The sequence below is a fragment of the Notamacropus eugenii genome, chromosome 5 (genome assembly GCF_028372415.1).
Source record: "Notamacropus eugenii isolate mMacEug1 chromosome 5, mMacEug1.pri_v2, whole genome shotgun sequence".
In the NCBI taxonomy this organism is placed as follows: domain Eukaryota; kingdom Metazoa; phylum Chordata; class Mammalia; order Diprotodontia; family Macropodidae; genus Notamacropus; species Notamacropus eugenii.
In genome coordinates, this window is record NC_092876.1 from 292,208,842 (window position 1) to 292,231,880 (window position 23,039).

Here is a 23,039-nt window from a genome sequence, read left to right on the forward strand (position 1 = left end):
ATTAGTCTTGACAAAGAGATATTATCAAGGTGATTCACCAGGCCCCTGTATCACAGATAATGATCTCCCCTGTTAGTAATATATATCTCCAGAGATAATATTCCTAATGATCCTTCACTGTCTCAGCAATCACAATAGAAAAATCTCTCAGGTAGGGAGTGTCTTGCTGTACTGGAAGGGTTTCTTCTAGTAATTGTAACTCTTATTATATAGCCTGAGAGTCTTATTATGGATTGAGAAAGTTCTGATGGTAAAGAAATATTTTCAGAGATTATACCTTCAATTCAGGATTAAAAAATAAAAGGTAAACATGGAAAATGCTTATGAGGAGAGAAAGTGAAAGTTGGAAAGTTGCAATAACTGGCATTGTGTAAAATTCACCATTAGCCTTAAGAAAATCAAAACATTTTCTTTCAAAAAATGTTTGACAAGTAGCCCTTGTGGGCAAAACATTATTGTGGTCAGTGGAAGAGATACAAGGTTTAGATAGGAAACAATTTCTGCCTCCATGGAGCTTAAAATTTAAGGAGATCCAACATGTTGACAATGAGTTACAATATGAGAGGAAATGTGATAAGCCACAAAAACAACCCAAGCATAGTCCTATGCAATATCAGTAAATGTGTTCATCCTTCGTTGCTGAAAAACACCACACCAACAGAAAAATAATGACATGACTTGCACTTGACTTTGTTTTGAGTGAGGGAAGGCTTTGCAGGTCACCAGCCTCACTTCTCCTCCGGAGCCATCTGAATCCAGTGACCAGATATTCATCAGGATGACTGGAGATGACCCAGGATGAGGCAACTGAGGTTAAGTGACTTGCCCAAGGTCACACAGCTAGTGAGTGTCAAGTGTCTAAGGTGAGATTTGAACTCAGATTCTCCTGACTCATGCACTGGTGTTCCATCTACTGCACCACCTAGCTGCCCTATACAGTATCATCATGAACTAACACAGAATCGTAATTAAGAATATTTGTAAGAAACATAATAACCAGTTTGTTGTTATACCACTTTGATTTGTTTTTATGGACTTAAGCAAAAAGAAATAGTTTTAATAAGTATCAAAGGAAAAACATTAAGATTTTATTAATGCTATTTCTTATTAGCAGTTCCCAACCTTGTTCTCATGATCTTATACCTCCATGAATTCCCATAGGCCATAACTCAAGCCTGAAATGTTATCTCCTTATTTCTACCTGTTAAAATTCTCTGGTTTCCTCAAGGATCCACTCAGAAGCCATCTTTGCTGGAAAACCTTCCTTTATCGTCCTCCCTAGTTCTCTCCTTCCCCAGTATTTTTTCTAGCTCACTATCCCTAAGTCTCTCTCTTGCCAACATCATACCTTATCCCTCCTGGTTTCCTTGTTTGTGTGACTTTGTTTCCTCTTGTAAATTGTAAGCTCTTTGAAAGCAGAGATTGTGTCATTTGTTTTACCTTTGTATCTCCAGCAACTAGCATGTTTCTCCACGCGAAGATGCTTTAAAAGAATCAGCTAAATTACTTAATTAAATTAATTCACTAGAATGTATTAAGAAACCAGTGTTACATTACAGATTTTTGTGCCAGGGCTTAGTAGCACATTTTGTGGGCCTCATTCACAAAGTAACTATTTTTTTAATATGTGCCCAATGAATGTCACATAGTCAAAATTCAGGTTCGCTATTATGAGTTATTCATTATGGTAGCATCTGAATTTTTACTGCATGCCAAATATTCCATTATTTGTTATAAAACATATTGTCTTTCTCCAACAAGAGAATTAGAACAGCAAATATAAGCAGAATCTTACAGTCAGCATATATTGGTGAAATAAGTCATTCAGACAGAGTCAGTATTTGAGAATATATCATTACAAGAAAGATAAAAACAAAACAAAACAACAACCCAAACTCCACTAGCATATCACAGGGAAAACACAGATAGGATAGTATATGGTTCTCTTATTCCAAATATGTTTAGAATATTCTTTGCGAATGATAGTCTGTCCTCTTCACTAGCACCAATATAACGTTATTAAAATAAGAGTACATTTTTGTGTCTTTCCATATTCTTTTGTTTGCCTCACTGTGATTTTTTGAAGGATAATCTGCAAGCAGGTTGAGTTATCCCTAGATTAATTATGGAAGTCATTTGCAAAACTACACAGATTTGGCCTATATTGAATTGCTTGCCCTCCAAAGGGAAGGGGTGGAGAGGGAGGGAGGTAAAGAAGTTGGAACTCAAAGTGTTAGGATCAACTGTAATGTTCTTACCACTAGGAAATAAGAAATACAGGTAAAGGGGTATAGAAAGCTATCTGGCCCTACAGGACAAAAGAGAAGACGGAGACAAGGGCAGAGCGGGATGATAGAAGAGAGAGTAGATTGGTCACAGGGGCAATTAGAATGCTTGGATTTTTGGGGGGGGGAGGGGATAAAAGGGGAGAAAATTTGTAACCCAAAATTTTGTGAAAATGAATGTTAAAAGTTAAATTAAAAAAACAAAAAGAGTTATCCCTAGATTAGCAGCACATTTGAATCAGATTGCTATCTGATTGTGAGATATTAACATAGCTTCAAGAAACATTTAGAATAATAATATAAATATTTTGAATGTCAGAAAAGCAATATTAATAAGCTATGAGCCAACCTTGTGATTCTGTAAGGCTTTTATTATAATTTTTTATTCCTCCTCCCTTCACAGCTGAATTTAAATGTCAACCAGGCCGGTTTCAGTGTGGAACTGGACTTTGTGCTCTGCCAGCTTTTATCTGTGATGGAGAAAATGATTGTGGGGACAACTCGGATGAACTCAACTGCGGTGGGTAATTGCATACCTAAGAACGTGAACCTCATTCTTAACTGATTATATTCTCATCTATTTATATTCAAATCCAAGCTTCAGTTTTGATTTCTGTCTTGCCTCTCTATCTTTCAGACACACATGTCTGCCTGTCAGGTCAGTTCAAGTGCACCAAGAATCAAAAATGCATCCCAATAAACCTCAGGTGTAATGGACAAGATGACTGTGGCGATGATGAAGATGAAAGGGATTGCCGTAAGTCATGCTCACATGCTCTGTATCACCTCTGACCTTTGCTGGAAGCTGGGCTATAAATTTGCATCTTCTGATGATTTGATGTAGCCTTGTGTCTACAAGGATATCAAGTCAGGCCATGACTCATCAGAAGCAGCTAGGGTGGCCTGTTTAAAATGCTTGTGTGTGGTGAATGCAGGCGGAAATCCAAAAATCTGTTGTCTTAACAAAAAGACAGTTGGAAATCATGAAAAAGTTTCAGAAAATAAATTAGTTTTCTTAATATTAAAATGTAATTTTCCTTCTCCTCATCATTGTTATTATTAAAAAGGTGGAAGTATTTGTCTTGTATGGTTTTAATTGCCCATTATCTCAACATCAGTAGTGACCACAACTCAAACCTCAATATCATTTTTCTTTCACAGTAGCTTTTTTCCACTTGATATTCCTAAATTGCAAGTGACATCTGCATGAAAATATAGCATACTTATTACAAAGAACCATTCTGATTATTGTTCCAGGTCAAATTTCATTACAGTTGACTGTAAGGACCTGATCACAATCTTTTATCTGTATTTCTTTAATCAATTAGGATAACTAGGTCCTTCTTTAGGGCCTAGAAATCATCTTCTTTTATAGAATTTTGTGTTTAATTGCATGTATTGTCACAGGCCTTGTTCTGTAATACTTAGGTAAAAAAATAAATAACTGTCTAAAGCAAACTAGATTTAATTTTCGGTAAAAAGCCCTTTACACAAAATAAATTTCATTTGCCATACATTACGTTGTCCCCCTCAATAAATTCACACATTGGTGTCAGGAAAAGTTCTCATTCTTAGAGGAAGTAGAAAAGATGTCAATTATATTTTAATTTAGCTTTTTGAAAATTTTACTTGAACTAGAAAAGTTTCAATTGACATAGACGGGTAGAGGAAAGAACCACTTCTTTTTTGGACAAATGTTCATTATTGATTATTCTTTTTAAATGTTAAAGGAAACTTTTCATAATATTTTCTATCCGAAGCATGCCACTAAATATAGGATAAGACTGCAAACTTTCCTTCATAGGGTGTCCTTATCTAAAATGGAGAGTACAGTCTTGTAAATACATTATTTTAAAAGATTGTGTCCTTGGAACTGCCCGGCACACTCATCCTTCTAATTCAGCTTTCCCTTCTGGGGGCTGGATAGTGGGGTGTAGACCACTGAAAATAAAGATATTAATTTTTAATGAGAGAAACTATCAAAGAAGTCCCCATTTGTTCAATAATTGCATTTTCACTATATTAGTTAAAATGTGGTAATTCATATTATTTACTCAGATTTTCCAAATCAATTCATTATTTCAGTCCTGTGGGCCAAGTATTCTTTTTAAGTTTATATTATGCTTATAAGATGAGTAAAATATAATTTATCAGATGGGGAATTTTTTCTTAATGTTGGATTTGAGTTGCTAAGCATAATTTTAAAATGTCATGGGAAATAATATTATAGAAATAGACTTTCATATAACAGAGACTTTCCACTTAATTCATTCTAAGAGACAATAGAAAAAATAAAACTCCTTCATCTTTATATTGCTTTACCTTTATCTCTCTTTCCCACCTAAAACCAAAACTAAATAAGTAGGAAATATTTTCCTTCCCCAGAAAAAGGTGTCAGAATACCACAGATTTCTTGAAGTTTCCAACTGTCTACAAAACTGTTGTCAACAGTTTCTGTCTCACTGAAGTTTTATTTTATTACTTTAGAACTTTTATCAGTAAATAATGTTCAGTCATCCAGCAATTTGATTAAGATGGCACATACAGAATAAAGTCAGCACCAGTTCTTTATGGTTAGCCATTCCAGAAGCCGATCCATTAAACTTGGATTTGTGACGCGGTTTACAGTCTGAATCTTCCTTTCATCTCTTCTCCAATCCTTAAGACACAGTTTTGAGATTCTGGTAGCAGTTTGTATTCTTCTTATTTCCCTAAAGCTTCTGGATATTAAAAATTATCTTGATTCATTAATTTCTTATAATAAAATTGCTCATCTCCCTTTTCGGTGAACAAAGTGAACAAATTGTGAAATGTCAAAAATGTTTTAATTTTTCCTTTATTTGTTTCCATCCATCAAACTCAATAACTATGAAGATTTTTCTGCTGTATTAAATATCACTAAAAGAGGAAAACAGTCTCTTTTTCATAAGAAAAAATCTATCAGGAAAAGATTCATGAAAATATAATCTACCTTCAGAGTTGGTTTAATAAGAGAACAAATTCTTTATTAATTAACATTCTTAAACAAATTTGAATATTTCATTTATTTTTAAAAGATTGTTTCTTAAATAGAGCAAATTATAATATATGTTTTCCTTTAAAGCGGAAAACAGCTGTTCACCAGACTATTTCCAGTGTAAAACTACCAAACACTGCATTTCTAAGCTATGGGTTTGTGATGAGGATCCAGACTGTGCTGATGCATCAGATGAAGCCAACTGTGGTAAGTGAGATTGTGTTTATAAAGCTTGTTTATTCCAAATATGGTATTGGCTTTTGATGCCTACTATAACTATTTAACACTGATTCTGATGAGGCTATAACCTCGACTTTTTGATCCATGTTTATATCAGTTAGTATCACATAGAAAAATAAAACACTTTTTCAAAATCAGAGAGACACATTTAACCCAAGAAGTTTTATCACAGAATGGTGTGATTGTAAGGGAGACAGGAATAGGAATATGGCTAACCACAGAAAAGAATTATCATTTTGCAAAAGATAACTTAAAGATCGAACCACTGACATCTCCCTGTGTGAAAGCATATTATATCAAAATATAAAGAATTATTGATTTCTCAATTTCCCAGTACTACTTTTTTTAAAGGTTAGTCATTTATATTCCATCTCTTCTGTTGTAATGTAACTAGCTTATTCTCTATTGAAAATGAAAGTGATCATGTTTAAATGTCACATGTGTTTGAAAATGTTAACAGTTAAGTAAAAAGATTACAAGGAAATTCTCCAATATTCAATAATTTTGCATTGTACCCTTATTTACATGCAGTGTAAAATGCTGTGTTAGTTATGGTCGGGCATACAAACACAAATAAGATGTAGTCACTCATCTAAAATAGTTTGCAATCTAGCGATTGATTCTGTCTTTTCTTGGGTAGAAAGGTTGGTTCAACAATGGACCTTCCAGAATTCATCTCATTAATCAGTCTATTATTGACATGATAAAGTTTAAACTATGCTAGATATAGGTTTTCTACTTTTACCCAATGAAACAAATTGATCTTTTCTTTTTTAGAAATCCAATTCAGTAGCCCAATGTATAATTTTAAAAAAAAATTATTTCAACTTTAACTATCTGTCCCCTACCCTTTGTCTGTCTCTGTCTCTGTCTCTCTCTCTCTCTCTTTCTCTGTCTCTAAGAGATATTTAAACCCTTTCTACGGTTCTTCATGTGACACAAAACACACAGTCATATTTATATGTAGCCAACAGAGGCTACCATATCTGGTTCGCGCCATTTGTTAAAGCTGCCACCTCTAATCTTCATGATCACTGTAATTTACCTCAGACTGGATGTACTGCAAACCAATGCAAAATCATAGTTAAGAATATTTGTAAGAAAAGTGCTGACCAGTTTGCTGTTACACCACTTTGACTTTTTTTATGGACTTAAGCAAAAGAAATAGTTTTTAATACTATTTGAATAATTTATCCTCTAAAATATTGTTGTGTTTTGTCTGAATGATTTGAAGCCGATATTTCCCAAATTTCTATTTTTTTCTGATTTTGTGGAATATACCTAAATATAAAGATCAGGTTCTAAAATCTATGTGATTGTGCCATTGACAAATGTGCCTGTGAGCTACAGACCAAAAGAAGGTATGATACACAGATTAGGTAAATTGTTTCTTAAGGCTAATTGTCTAATAATTCTTGGGCTCACTATAGGATTTCCTCATACCTCTGATGATTTATTTTAGTTATTGGGTATATGGAATAATACTGTTTTTCAAGAATATGCTTTATTCTTTTTTAATTCCAAATTTTCATGAAATAAGTTGTAACCCTCTATTTTCTTTATTTTTTTCTTTTCCTAAAATGGAAACAAAATACACATTATTAGTGAATCCCTTTTATAATATTAGTGTTTCAACAGGAAAATTAACTCCCTTTAATAGATAGCCATGCCAAGCTATTATTTTGCTGTATGTAGAATGGTCATATTTGTGATAATATGATTTGACTTTCATTCTGTTCCAATGACAAGCCATGTTATGAATGATCAGTTCTATAAGAAATTAGTTTTTACAATTATGCCATCTCTTCTCTAGGTTAAATAATTTCCTTTCTCTTAGAATATAATTTTTAGCCGACTCCTATGTCCCGTTGTTTGCTCTCCGTTGTGGAAGATAAATTTCACCGCTGAGTTTAAAAAATTTATCTCATATAAGTTACTCTGCTTTTTCACTCCAGCAAAATATTAGCTTTTGTAATTACAGCACAAAATAGTACAAAATTATTTATCTCATCTCTCTTCTCTTTCTCATTTCTTGGTTCCTCATTCCCTGCCAGATACCTTAGGGAAGGCATTTCCTAAGATTCTATCCTAGACCATCACGTCTTCCTACTATACATACTTGCCCTTGGCAATTCCATTCATTCTGACAACTTTAATTATGGTTTCTATGCAAGTGATATTCAAAGAGATGGGGGTTGGGTGGCAATACCTCCTTTCTAAGACTTCTATTTCAAAGTGCCAAAAGATCACCTCTTTTTGTATACCTTATAGCACCTCATGTTCCATGTGTGCAAAAACCAAGCTTAGACTCTGTCCCCCTGAACCTGTTGATACTTCTGACCTTATTTCTATCAGTGGCACTCCTTTTCTACTACTCTTCCACCTTCAAACCCATCACATTACTATATCCAATCCCTAGCCACAGTGCTTTAGTAGCTAGAGCACAGCACATGGAATGCTCTCCTTGTAGTCAGGAAGATGTAAGTTTGAATGCTGCTTCAGACATTAACAAGCCATATAACAGTCTGGGTATTAGTTTTCTCAGCTGTAAAATGTTAGAGGGATGCACCTGATGACCTCAAAGTTCTCTTCAAGCTCTAAATCTATGATCTTCAGTCCTATTTATTTGGCCTCCACAGTGACATTTTTCGCCCTCCATATTTTCCTCCCTATTCCTACTGGTACCTTTCTAGTACACGTATCTGTTTCCATCTTCATGGACTATGTTAAAAATGTTTGAATAGATCTTCCTAGTTTCTTTACCACTCCAACCCATCTTTCTTATGTTTCATATTATGGTAATAATCTGCCTAATGAACACATAGGGTCATTCTGTTCCTGTGCTCCAAAATCTTGTGACTTTATATTAGTCTCCTACCCAAACTCCAACTAATGCTCAAACTCCTTTTGTCAGCTTCCAAGGCCTTCTATAATTTGGTGCCATGCTTCCAGTCTGATCAGGTATTATTCCCCTTCATGTACTGTATAGTCCAAACAAACTAAATAATTCTTTTATGCTTTCAATGTGCCCCATATTCTCATGCCTCCATGCTTTTGTTCATGGATTTCCTTCTACCCTCTGCCTGGAAGATTCTCCCTTTCCTCTTTGTCTGTTATATTCTTTTTTTTTTTTTTTATGTTTATTTATTTATTTTTAGTTTTCAACATTCATTTCCACAAAATTTTGAGTTCCAAATTTTCTCCCTATCTCTCCCCTCCCCCCAGCCCTTGCATTCTGATTATCCTTTCCCTCAATAGGCCCTCCCTTCTAACACCCCTCCCATCTCTTATCCTCATCTTCTCTCTTTTCTTGTAGGGCAAAATAGATTTCTATACCCATTACCTGTATTTCTTATTTCCCAATTGTATGCAAAAACAATTCTCAACATTCATTCCTAAAACTTTTGAGTTTCAGCTTCTTTCCCTTCCTCTCTCCCCACCTATCCCCAATGAGAAGGCAAGCAATTCAATATAGGCTATATGTGTGTAGTTTTGCAAAAGACTTCCATAATAGTCATATTGTGTAAGACTAACTATATTTCCCTCCGTCCTATCCTGCTCCCATTTATTCTATTTTCTTTTGACCATGTCCCTCTCCAAAAGTATTTACTTCTAATTACTCCCTCCTCCCATTTTTCTTCCTGCTATTATCACCCCCACCTCATTTGTCACCTTCTCCCCTACTTTCCTGTGGTGTAAGACAGATTTTCTTACCAAATTGAGTGAGCATGTTATTCCCTCTTTAAGCCAAATATGAAGAGAGTAAGCTTCACTTTTTCCCTCTCATATCCTCCCTTTTCTCCTCCATTGAAAAAGCTTTTTCTTGCCTCTTTTATTAGAGATAATTTGCCCTATTCCATTTCTCCCTTCCTCCTCCCAATATATTACTCTCTCACCCATTAATCTTATTTTTTTTCAACTCACCCTGTGCTCTTTGTGTATATATATACACACACACACATATGTATGTATGTATGTATATATACATATGTATATATATACACACACATATATATGCATGTATATATATATGTATATATATACACATACATATATGTGTGTGTGCGTATAATCCCTCCAGCTACTCAAATACTGAGAAAAGTCTCAAAAGTTACAAATATTATCTTTTCATGTAGTGATGTAAAAAGTTCAACTTTAGTAAGTCCCTTATGATTTCTCTTTTGTCTTTACCTCTTCATGCTTCTCTTAATTCTTGTGTTTGAAAGTCAAATTTTCTATTCAGTTTTGGTCTTTTCATCAAGAATGATTGAAAGTCCTCTATTTCATTGAATGACCATGTTTTCCCCTGAAGTATTATGCTCTGTTTTGCTGGGTAGGTGATTCTTGGTTTTAATCCTAGTTCCTTTGACTTCTGGAATATCCTATTCCAAGCCCTTTCATCCCTTAATGTAGAAGCTGCTAGATCTTGTATTATCCTGATTGTATTTCCACAATACTCAAATTGTTTCTTTCTAGCTGCTTGCAATATTTTCTCCTTGACCTAAGAATTCTGGAATTTGGAATAGAAACTCTTAAGATTTTCTATTTTTCTATCTCGTTCAGGAGGTGATTGGTGGATTCTTTCAATATTTATTTTGCCCCCTGGTTCTAGAATATCAGGGCAATTTTCCTTGATAATTTCATAAAAGATGATGTCTAGGCTTTATCATGGCTTTCAGGTAGTCCCATAATTTTAAAATTGTCTCTCCTGGGTCTGTTTGCCAGGTCTGTTGTTTTTCCAGTGAGATATTTCACATTATCTTCTATTTTTTCATTGTGTTTATTTTGTTTTGTAATTTCTTGGTTTCTCATAAAATCATTAGCTTCCATTTGCTCCATTCTAACTTTTCAAGAACTATTTTCTTCAGTGAACTTTTGAACCTCCTTTTCCATTCAGCTAATTCTGCTTTTTAAAGCATTCTTTTCTTCATTGGCTTTTTGGATCTCTTTTGCCAATTGAGTTAGCCTGTTTTTAAAGGTGTTATTTTCTTAAGCATTTTTTGGGTCTCCTTTAGCAAGGTGTTGACTCGCTTTTCATGCTTTTCTTGTATTGCTCTTATTTCTTTTCCCAATTTTTCTTCCACCTCTCTTACTTAATTTTAAAAATCCTTTTTGAGCTCTTTTATGACTTTAAATCATTGCATATTTATTTTGGAGGTTTTGGAAGCCTTGACTTCCTCTGATGGCATGCATTGTTCTTCCTCATTTGAAAGGATGGAAGAAAATACCTGTTCACCAAGAAAGTAACCTTCCATAGTCTTATTTTTTTCCCCTTTTTTGGATATTTTCCCAGCCAATTACTTGACTTTGTCAAGAGGAAGGTATACTCTGGGAACCTGTAAGTTCTCAGTTCCTCCAAGGTGGCACAATCAAGGGAGAGGAGTTTATTACTCTCTTTCTTGGCCTGCACACTGGTCTGGGAGCAACCAAAAACTTTTCTGCCCAGAATCTGTGAATGGTAGAATTTCCTCTCCACAACCACCTCCAATTCCACCACGTCAGCATTCCTCCTCACCCCAGGGCCACCACTCAGAGCTGAGATTCAGATCAGCTGCTCAATTCCCCCCAGGAACTTTAGGGGAAGGGCTCCAAAAATAGACACTGCCTCTGCAGTAGCTGTTGCAAGTGGTCCAGACCTTGTTCCCTTTTCCTGGTTGAAGGAGCTTTCTCACTGACTTTTGAAGTTGTCTTTGGTATTTAAGGGTTGAACAATCTGGGAACTGCTACTACTGTTGGCTCCCTGAAGCCTGTTCCAGGTCCTGTCCTGCTGAGCCTTGGCCTACACTGCGTTGCACTCATAGACCTTTCCTCTAGGCCTTCCAGGCTGTCTTGAGCTGGAAATCTCTTTCATTCTGTTGTTTTGTGGCTTCTGCTGCTCTACAATTTGTTTAGAGTCATTTTTTACAGGTATTTTACGGGTTATATGGGGGAGCTTCTACAGGTCCATCTTTTTACTCCGCCATCTTGACTTTGCCCCCTAAACAAACACTTCCAATGAGTAAGCCCCCTACCTGATATATTCTTAAAGCTCACTGAGAATGTTAGTGCCTCTCGGATGTATTTTCTTCTCTCTTATCAGTACAAACCACCCTTGGACGTAAAAACATTGGTTTTTCACTAGTGCAATAAACTTCCCTCATAATAGTATATATTATCTGGCTATAAATTCAAGGAAAGTAAGGACAGAATCTTATCTGAACTTTGTAACTCCCCCACCTAACATGCAAAATTTAAATAAAAATTCAACAAGTATTTATTAAGCATCTATTTTGAGCAGAGTACTGTGTTAGCTACCAGCAAGATAAAAAGTTTATAGATAATACATAGTTATTTTCCAGCATACTAAATTAAGCAACATTTTATTATATTGAACTTTTTCTTATTTGCTCATTTGCTTTAATTAAATGAGAATGAGGAGCATGAGTGGAATCTTTAAGATGTTTAATAAGCAGCCAACTGTTTGCTCATATTGAAACTGCTCATCCTATTAGTCATAAGTTCTGTAAATGAAACTCTTTCATTGAACAAATATTTTATTTGAATGCATCAATAGCTTTTTCTTTAATTTTATTTGTTTCATGAGCTAATATTACTTGAGAGAAAGTAATTGTCTTAATCCCTGTGAAACAAATGCTATTTCTGAGGCTATTGGGTTTTACAGATAGTTCCCTTGAGATGCTGCCTCCAAGGTGAATATATTCCTGAGGCCTATTAGGCTGGTACAGACATTTTATAAATTTGTCTTTGAAAAATTATTTAAGCTGTTATGATTCATTTTTAAAAGTTTTAACCCTAGATTTTCATTGCTCTTGTTGCTAGTTGAAGCACTGCACAGTGTGGCATGTAAGCTTAAAAACAGGAATTTCTGGGACTTGAATTATCATGTAAATAAGGGTTCAGCCAAGCCACTGTTCCTCCTGTTTATCTTCATGTTCTCCTTCTGATTTATCTCTACCTTGTGTATCAAAGGGAGTGTTTTAACTATTTCATAGGACAAACATGTCTATGATTCAATTTCATCCCATACTGCCAGTTGGCCTACTAAATCAGGGCTGGTTCCTAAAGTCTGTGAGACCTCTACAATTCATGTAGACCATCAGTACCCATAAGCCCTCACATTCTAAATTCACAGGAGACAAAATTCCTCTCTACCAAATCAGAGAGCCTAGCTCTTAGTGTAGGATAGGGCACACATAATTGCTACAAATAAGAAGAGATGAAACACACACAGCTACATAGCCATCATCCTACCAAACTTGTTCCATTTAATATTCAGAGTAAAATTATTTTGAGGAATCTGATTATCATAAAACCACTAAAACATAGAGAAATGACCTTTATTGTATAAGAGCCATAAGCTGGCTTTTGTGGCCAAATTTTTGCCTACAAAAGTATAACTATTTAGTAGAAACCCTGAGTCCCCTTTGCATCCTACTGTGTAACATGGATCATCTACACAAGTAAGGCAGACAGATACATTATTGGCTTTGCAGCAATAGGAGCAAGAGTGTATACCTCATTTGGTCAAGTTCTTTTTCCATGTTGTGTGTCCCAAAGTCCCCCACACAACATTATTCTATAATATTCCCCCCAAAGTAGTTGTATTTCAGCTGAATATAAGGAAGAAAGATTTCTAATAGAGATATTGAAAAATATAGAATGGGCTTTCCTAGATAGAAGTGAATTCCTTTTCAATTTGTGTGTGTGTGTGTGTGTGTGTGTTCATGTATAAATGCAGAGCTGGAAGTACTTACAAAATAGATCAGTAATTCTCAAAATTTTGGTCTCAGGACACCTTTACACAATTAAAAATATTGAGGACCCTCCCAAATAGCTTTTATTTAAATGGTGCATGTCTGTCAAAAATTTCCCTATTAAATATTAAAACCTCAATATTAGTATGAAAATATACTTTGGAAATACCCACTTTGAGAACAGCAGGTCTAGACCAACTTCTTCGTAATCAAATCAATACTGCCACTGCTCTTAAAGGGAGTGTGCCAGTCTACTTTCCTATGATTCCACTCATGATTCCTGTAACATTCCAAACCAAAGTGTCCCTCCCTGGCCACTACTCCATGCATGCGTATGTATGTGTAGGTGTCCACACACACACACACACACACACACACACACACACACACACACACACACACATTCTATTAGAATAGAAACTCTCTAAGATAAGAATTATCTTTGTTTTTGTCTTTATTTCTCGAATACTTAGCACAATATTTGGCACATGGTAAATATTTCATTCACCTATTTTACATATGAGCAAACTGGGACCCAGAAAAGTGAAGTAACTTGTCAACAGTCTCAAAGTTAGCAATTAGTAGAACCAGGATGTGACTCTTTGAGTAAGCAGAAGACTTAATGATTACTAACCTCCTTTACAAGGCTAACATTCTGCAGCACTCAACACCTACCAGATAATATATGGCTGCATGGTACCCCAAGTTCATAATTTCAAAAGGCCTTGAAACAATCTTGAGGACATAGATTAGATCCTGAAAGAGAGATTCAAACAAATTTAGCTATCATATGTTTGGCATAGTATTGGGAAGCCAGTATGTATAATACTAAAATCTCATACCTATATAGCATTTTAAGGATTACAAATTGCCTATCTCACACAGCGTATGAAGTAGGTATTACAAATATCATTTTCCTTTGAATATCAAGCAAGATTCTCCCCTGCTGATATATATTTATCCCTTCAGTCTGCTTTCTACCTCTTTCTCCAAGACTGATAAACAAATCACTATTACATTTTCTCCTTAGAAGAGAGTGATAACCTCTGCCCTATAGCTCCTTTCAGACTCCCTGTGATTCTGAATTGTAAACTACTACGTATGCTAAAGCTCCTTTCTCCAGTGAGTCTCTGATCATTCATATCCATCCACAGCAGCTCCTTCTCTTCTGGTGTCCCTATCCTCTTCTCAACTCTTTCATTATGCTCACTGGAGCCCCTATTGTACTGTCAACCAGCTGGCTTTTATATTAAACCTGTACCATTCCCCCCACCCTCACTTTCTGGAAATGACTTTGTATGTATGTATTTTGCATTGACTTTTGTGTGTATATGTTGTTTACACCAATAATAAACTCATTGAACCAGGGGAATATTTTTGTATTCCAGCACCTAGTGCTTGAAACATATGGCAGATTTTAAATAAATGCTTGTTGAATGGAATATCATTTTTGCAGATGTGGACAATAGGGTTCAACAGATGACTTGCCTGAGTCACAGCTAATAAAGGGACAGAGATAGAACTCAGACCCTAGTCCCCTGACTCTAAATCTATACTTTAAACTAACTGCTTGGCTTCCTCAAAGTGTGCATTTGGGATAACTCAAATTCAGTAATAGAAATTTCATTCACAAATATAGTCATCCCTTCCAAATCATGACTTTCTCCATTGCAATTTTGACATATCGCAGGTCACCATAAGAAACTGAATGGGAATTTTGGGCGGAGTTTTGTGGAGATTTCAGATGGCATGTAAATGCCATAGATGACAGAAAAAGTTTAGAAATTCAGAAATGCATAAAATATGTGGATAGTTGTGTATAATATTCATATATTTTATCTTTTAATACTATAATAATTCAGGCTTCTTCTCTGGTACAAAGGGAGGGCCAAACATCTTTGCACATATTTTCCAGATTAAAGGGACACTGCACCTCTAAGGCCCCCTATGAAGTAGAAGAGATAATTTTATTTTCAAAATATTGTCTTGGTATGCTTCTTTTTTCCCCTCATTGGAGGCAATTGGGATTAAGTGACTTACCCAAGATCACAAAACTGTTAAGTGTCTAAGGCTGGTTTTGAACTCTGGTTTGAGTTTGAACTCTGTCCACTGCACTATCTAGTTGCCCTATTGTTATGCCTCTTTTAAAGTAAAATTTGCAATCATTATATGATATTTTCAATATACAGTATAAAATATAGTTGACATTCCATAAAGAATAATGACATCACATTTTGTAAGCTATTCATTGTCCTTTTGATATTAACTTTTGATGTTGCTAGAGGATATTATGTTGATACTTTCCTGGCTAACCTTCTTAGAAAGAGCTTCCTGGGAACAGAGATTCATTGCCACATAGAGTGCAAGAATTGACTGTTTTATTAAGAGTGTCCTGTAGCTCAAAATAATTCACTGTTCTCAGTGTCAAGTCCTCTACTAAGCTGGCATTTCTTGTCCTAAGCAGATGGGCTAAATGAGTCTAGTGTAATGGACAATTTCCTGTTCCCTGATTCCTATTGTGAGTTAGTTGGATATGATTTGATTTGTTGAGACAGATAATGACTTAGTATTCCTTAATATCAGAGTAGTAACCTAATCCTGGGTTCCATCTTCAATATGCTTACTGATCCATATATTTACTCTTCTATTTTTGACACTAAGCCTGTTTCATGGGTTCTGGAATTATGTAGCATGGAAGTAATTAAGCATTACTTATTTTTAAGTCTAGTTTTGAGAACTTGTGATATAATCTTGGATAATTGAAGGTTTTTGTTCACTCATGTCTAATTCTTTGTAATCGTCTTTGGGATTTTCTTGGCAAGGATACTGGAACAGTTTGCCATTTTCTTCTCCAGTTCTTTGTACAGATGAGAAACTGACGCAAACAGGGTTAAGCAGCTTGTCCAGGGTCACATGAATAGTAAGTGTCTGAGGCTGAATTTGAACTCAGGTCCTCCTAATTCCAGAGCCAGTACTCTATTCATTGTGCCACCCCGTTGCCCTGCTTGAAGATTACCTGGCTCTGAAAAGGTTTGGAGCAAAAGCATAGCAATAACTGCATATGTATATCTGCGCACCAGTCTAAGTTCAGAGAGATTTATCACTAAGTTGTCTACATGGTGACACCGTTTTCAGTGACAGTAGCTCTTAAAGATCATATACTAAGTTGTAGAAGCACTTGTATCGACATCATTGAAAGACATATTAAGGACACTTGATGAAGTCATGGATCCTGGAAGTACTAGAGTCATTATACCCTGATTTCATATAATTTAGATAGGTACTCTTCACTGCAGTTGATATTTTTTGGCCCCGAACCCATTAAATGGCTTAGGTTTTTATGTTCCAAGTTCCTACAATTTGCCCTGAATTTCCTAATATTTGTAGTGTAAACAATTAAACCATTGTGTAACTAGCTATATGACAAATATTCTAAGATTTGTCCCTCCCCAGTATCACATGATTTGTAATAATTTCTAAAAAAAAAAAAAACAAACCCTTATTTTCTGTCAGACTCAAACAGTAAATCATGCAGATTAACATTTAAATTACTAAGTACTTAACAGCTTATTTAGAATTTAAGTGCCTAGATGGCAAGGACTGGATTTTTAATTTGTTTGAGAGTTTGTTTTGTTTCATTTTAGTATCTCTGGTGCCTAGAAAGGTGGCTGGCACATGGTCCTTCATAAATTTTTTTTTAATTGAATTGAACTGAAATGCATGGGAGGACTCCTAATAATTTCGCAGACTAAGAGACCTTTAGAGAGTATTACTAATTATTTACTACCTCCTAGTTTGATGTGCAGGCTACTGGTAAGGCGAAAGTTGCAACAAACTCCTTTTGAAAAGTTCTCCCAGCTCTCCTCTTTGGGTGCCAAATGGGCCTACCACTTTTGAAACTGTAATAACTTTATAACCATCTTTGCTGCCTTTGGCTTTGATATCCAGCTCATCTTATTTCCTCACTTTTTTCTAACATATAACATATTTTCCATTAATGCCCACTGAAAATTCTATCTTTCCTCCTGTCATAATCTGTTTGAGCAATCTGGATGAACTGTATCTCCCAGCCCTTCACTCCTGATCCATTGTACATTGGTCTGCCATGTTGATTCTCTTTCTGTCATCCCTTGGTCTGAAGTGCCCCTTCTTTCTCAGTTAGTATTTTAAGCCTTTAAACAGATCATCCCATTTCAAGCTGTTGTATGCTCTGTTGGTTCCTTTGAAATATTTTCCTGTGAAACCTGTTTTGTCAGGAAGCTTAAGGTAATGGCCTGAAATTATCCTGATACTTTCAAGAATCTCTTAACTTTTTACTGGACCTACTCTCCTAGTCTATAAGCCTAACCCTTTTAAACTACCACTTGTCTTTTTTGTTGCTATTTCCTTCCATTTCTGAACTAAAAGAGAATTTTCATTGCCCAATAATTCCTTAGTTTTCCTTCTAATCCTCCCAGAGTTACCCGGATAACGAAACTTTTATTGTGGGCAATTTCTATCTTGCCTTATTTCTGTGCTAACTTATCAAAATCAATCCTCTGGCTTCCAATGAGTAGAACTTTAATATATGAGATTTCTTGGTGAAGTAGATCTAATAACTTCTAAATTAGATGCTTATTATCATAGGTTTATACAGATATCAATTTAGAACTAGACAGGACATCCAATGTCATTTATTTCATTAGTGTCAAAATCAATTGGAAATGTAGGCCAGTAAACCATACATAAAGATCCCTGTGGGTCCATATTAACTTGATCTATCATTATTACATTTTTATTTATTTTGTTAACTATTTCTCAATTGAATTTTAGTCTGATTAGTACTTGCTAGAAGTCTTGTGGGCCATATGTGACCCATGCAGTTGATACTTCTGAACTAGTTCAACCCATCAAAATTATATATGAGAGAATGGAAACCCATGAATTGTCTGGTGTCATAGTGTTAGAATGTAGTAAAACTGGAATTCAAACATAGGTACTTTGACTCCAAATTCAGTGTTCTTTCTACTTTGCCATGATTACACACTATTACTTCACTTACAATCACAAAACCCATGAAAAATTCTATTTTTCAAAGAGTTTTCCAAGCATGTTTTGAGAGTAAGAACATTTTTAAAATAAAAAACTGTATGCATATTATTCATAATGATTATTCAGATCTTGATGTTTTTCTTTGATTCATCGAGAGAGAGAGAGAGAGAAAGAGAGAGAGACAGAGAGGAAGAGAGAGACAGAGACAGAGAATGAACTAGCTTTAATATAGGTTTGCTGATGATAAGGGGTTCAGGAGTTTCCCTTTGTCATTTCCTGTCAAATAATTTTTGACAAATTAACTTATCTTCACCTGGAGACAAAAATCTATTTTAAAAGTAGAAGACAAATAAGTAAGATTTAAGAGAGATCAAGAAGTTTCCTAAGGTAAGTAATGTCATTTTTTCACATGATGATTAGACCAAAGAGGGAAGGCAATCGAGAGGGCATAAATTCACCAAAATCCAGTGTGGAAGTTAGATAACAAAGTGTATAGATTGTTGAGCCTGCAGTTAGTCAGATCAGAGTTCAAATTCAGCCTCAGATACTTACTAGTTTTGTGACCCTGGGCAAGTCATTTAACCTCTGGCAGCCTCAGTTTCACCTGTAAACACCCAGCTCCAAGGATTGTTTTGAGGATCAAATGACATAAAATTTATAAAGTGTTTAGCTCAGTTGGCACAAAGTGGATGATTAATAAATACTTATTTCCCTCCTTCCTCCTGTCCAGAAACATTCCTAAAATGGGTTGGCAAACCAGACAGGTTCAAATTTCTTGTGATTATATTAAAATCAGCTAGCTGTTAGCTGGATGGCTCCAGTTTATAAGGTTTCTCCTTTCTTCTCTAACTTCCATTTCCCATGATCCTCCAATTCTTTCTAGCTAGGAAAGCTATATTTCACATCAATCCACTTGACTATAAGTGGCTACAAGAGCTTTGAAGGTTCAGTGTTCAAGTTATAGGGAAAATGTTACTGATAAGGATGATATCAGAAAGGAATGAATGTATTTAAAAGTAATATTTCACTGGTAGGAAAATATCTGGTAGATAAGAGCTCACAGTAGAGTATCTGACCTTAATGTGAGGTAGGATACAAATAAGCACACCATAAAAGAAACTAAAAGCAAACAAACAAACAAAAAAAAACAACAATCTAGCTCTGTTCTCATTCTCCTGTTTTTATTGGCTCCAGCTAAGTTGCAAAGAGTATATACCACGTATACCTTTGCCCCACATCCACTGCTTGTATAACAGCATATACTTTCCATATAATAGCTTCTTGAATACCTTAGCAACACTGGCAGACTCCATGAAAATATATTATGTGTGTTAATAGTACATTTAGTGAACCACCAAGAAAGAATGTTTATTCTTTTGGTGTGATCCATCATTGTTATGAAATATGCTAAAAACTGTGATGGCTATAGAGTAATACATGATGTTTTATCCATTTCCTACTAAAAATAGTTTGCCTAATTATGGATTTATTTTAAGTAGAAGTAATTGAATTCCTGTTATTAACAAGATAGGATCTGTACTGCTAAAGGCAGTGTATATTAAAATCCAGGCCTATCTGCTCCCAACTATACTTTTATAATCATATCATGGACATATTACTTCAATCCTTCAGGGATCCATAATTTTTCCTATGTGGATCCCCTATCCACCAATGCAGGTCAAAGGCTTTCTATGACAAGAGAGTTTCTGTGACTGGAAAATTCATTATTTTATAACGTATGTGATGGAAGGCAACATGGTATATCGGACAGAGAACTAGAATGAAGTCAGAAAGTACTGGTAAAATGTCACTTCTAATTCTTACTGGCTTTGTGATAGGGGCAGCTAAATGGTACAGTGGATAGAGTACTGGGCCTGAATTTAGGAAAACAAGTTTAAATCTCCCTTCAGACACTTACTAGCAAGTCCCTTAACTCTGTTTGCCTCAATTTCCTCATATGTAAAACAAGCTGGAAAAAGAAATGGTAAACCACTCCACTATCTTTGCCAGGAAAACATCAAATGTGGTCATGAAGAATCAGACACAACTGAACTAACTAAACCCAAACAGCAACAAAGCTGTGTGGCCCCAATTATTCTGAGCCTCATTTGCCTTATTTGTAAAATAAAATTAGACTTGATGACGTTTAAGGTCCCTTTCAGCTCTAAATCGATTAATCTTATGGTCCTATCATTGATTCTCCATTACTACCTCACCCCAAATAGTGAGGTTGGGGCTCAGATAATCATTATAAGGGAAATAATAATCAACATTTGTAAAGCACTTTACAGTCTTCAAAAACATGCTACATAGGTTATCTCATACAATCTACACAATAACCCTGTGAAGTAGGTACTATTATTATTTTCATTTAATGGAAGAGGAAACAGAGTCTCAATGAGGTTAAGTTTTACTTATCTAGGTTACATATGTAACCTAGTCAGTGTCTGAGGCAAGATTTGAACACAAGTCTTCCAGTCTCAAAATCTAGTGCTCTGTCTATCCATTATACCATGCTGCCTCTCAAATAATAGATATGTAGTCCATTGATAGGCTTGTGCTTATAATATACTAAATAAGTGAATATTTATTCTCTTTTTAAAAACTTTTTTAAGGATGAAGGTTTGTATTTATTTTATGTTGGCTACACTTTGGATTTTTTGACACTATTTAAAAATTTTAAAATGTGATAAAAAACTTAGTAAATAATTTGTTTTCTTGGGGAAATATGATGAAAAAATGTAAAATGCAAATTTCACATTCTATGTTACATGAGAATGAATTTTACCAAATGTCTGACTTTTCACTAAGAAAAAAACTTTAAAAATAATGATTTCTGTAGTTTTTCTTTGTTCTCTTCCATCTGTCTATCTGTGCTTTGCCAAATCAAATGTCTCTCTTTTTTTTTTCTTTTCTGTTGATGATTTTGCTTATTTTCCGTGCCTGCTTTGCAGTAACACATTTTGGCTCCAGTAGAGCCTTCAGGGGAAACAACTGCCTGTATAAATGGAATCAGTAAATTGTCTTCCAGCTTTTGTGTGAAGAAATGGATGACTTGAGTGTGAATCATTAAAGGCTCTATTTAATCGAAGTTGAATTCACTCAATCTGAGCATAAATGGACTTCAATATACATTGTGTATTTGCCACCCCCACACCAAAAGGACAGCAATTATTTGATAATATTTTCTTCTGGCTCCTCGTAATAATGAGAGAAACTGAGATTCAGGTTTTGCAGTACAGAACCAGAAAGTGACAGCACATTTAGACAGAGTACTATGCAATTCAGATCTTTTGATAAAAAAACAAACAAACAAAAACATTGAATGAATTAGCTGGGGTTAGGGCTCCCCCAGTATTAGGGTACTCATTTGGAGATGAGGTGTTTAGTTTGTATCATGTTTCAAGAGACTGGGAGAAATACGGATATCATGACAGACTTCAACTTTAAATGCCATTTTGGTTGGACCTGAAAGAAATGGTGAGGTGGGCAAGTCATTTAAAGAATGATATTTCCAACTAGAGCTTATATTGTTAAATGTGTTAAAGCTTCCTGATGACTGCTAACTTTAGTCATGTTTTCCCCCCAACATATTCCAGAGTATATAATTGTTTAATGTTTAAATCACTAAAGCAACAGAGAAACTAATGAAGCTTTCTTTAATTAACTATGTATACCTGAATGACAATATTATTTTATTGTTGTTATATTATTTTATGCTAAGAGAACCAGGGATTCTATAATATATGCTATTACATAAAGCTACTGCTACAATTTGGAGAGAGTGGGAGTAAGTTTTTAACCAAGGGCATGATATCTATCATCTATTAAAATTACATTCTGATCCCTCAGGGTGGAAATAGGTACCTCTCAGTCTTTGAAGATTGTGCCACTGAATTAATATCCTGTACCCAGTCCTACCAGGCTCTGATGGCTTCAAAGACTGGCCTGGGAGTGGATTGTCTTTCAGTTCCTTCACTGAGAACCAGCCTAGTTAAACTTAGAAAACAGATTGACTGTGGAGTTCATGACTTTTTCATCCATAAGCAACTCTTAAAGACTCCCTCTGTACCAACATTGATCAGTTGAAATCTGTATCAGTTGTGTTGGTGGGCTAGGGATGGGAAGAAACTTACCAATGAAATAGTATTGAAATAGTGATATAATTGCGATCTTTAGGAAGGTAGATTTTACAACCTCTAATTTGAAAGATTTAGGTCAAGTTTCTTTAATTTCTATTTATGTTTAGTCATTTTCATTCCACTAAATACTTTCCTGAATGTTGATAGAAGGCAAGAAAACACACCATAGAATGTTAATGCAGGGAAGGGTTTTGGAGATCTAGTTCAATTTTCACATTTTATAAATAGTTTTTTTTTTTAATTATAATAAAACGTTCTGCCAGCATCTTGAGGAATTTCAAGGCACAGAGTCCAAATCTTATGGTCAGCTGATCTAATGATTTAGTTTATTGTTTACATATAAATTTGTCTTGTGAACAAAGTATAATGAAAATACATGTGCCCTGACCACTCCACCATCACCCAGGTTTCCTTGTTGGTTCTGGGTATGAAAGATGGAGCAATACGAGCAAAAATCCAAGGAAACCATCCCTAACCAGAAAGTCAGGGTGATTCTACCATGCTTCCAATCCCTGGGGAAGTTAATCCAATCAGCTTTGCAATGCCGATGGGAGGAAGGAGTGAGCCATTC

At 35.2% G+C, this 23,039-nt stretch overlaps 1 protein-coding gene across 3 annotated transcripts in view; it reads left to right on the forward strand.

The window, feature by feature from the left end:
- LRP1B (LDL receptor related protein 1B) overlaps nucleotides 1-23,039 on the forward strand; it is a 2,222,640-nt gene that overhangs the window by 1,929,773 nt on the left and 269,828 nt on the right. For all 3 annotated transcript variants that reach the window (XM_072613193.1, XM_072613191.1, XM_072613192.1), the window contains 3 exons: nucleotides 2,689-2,805; nucleotides 2,923-3,042; nucleotides 5,389-5,508. In XM_072613193.1, coding sequence (XP_072469294.1) covers nucleotides 2,689-2,805; nucleotides 2,923-3,042; nucleotides 5,389-5,508 — 357 coding nt within the window. The remainder of the gene's footprint in view (nucleotides 1-2,688; nucleotides 2,806-2,922; nucleotides 3,043-5,388; nucleotides 5,509-23,039) is intronic.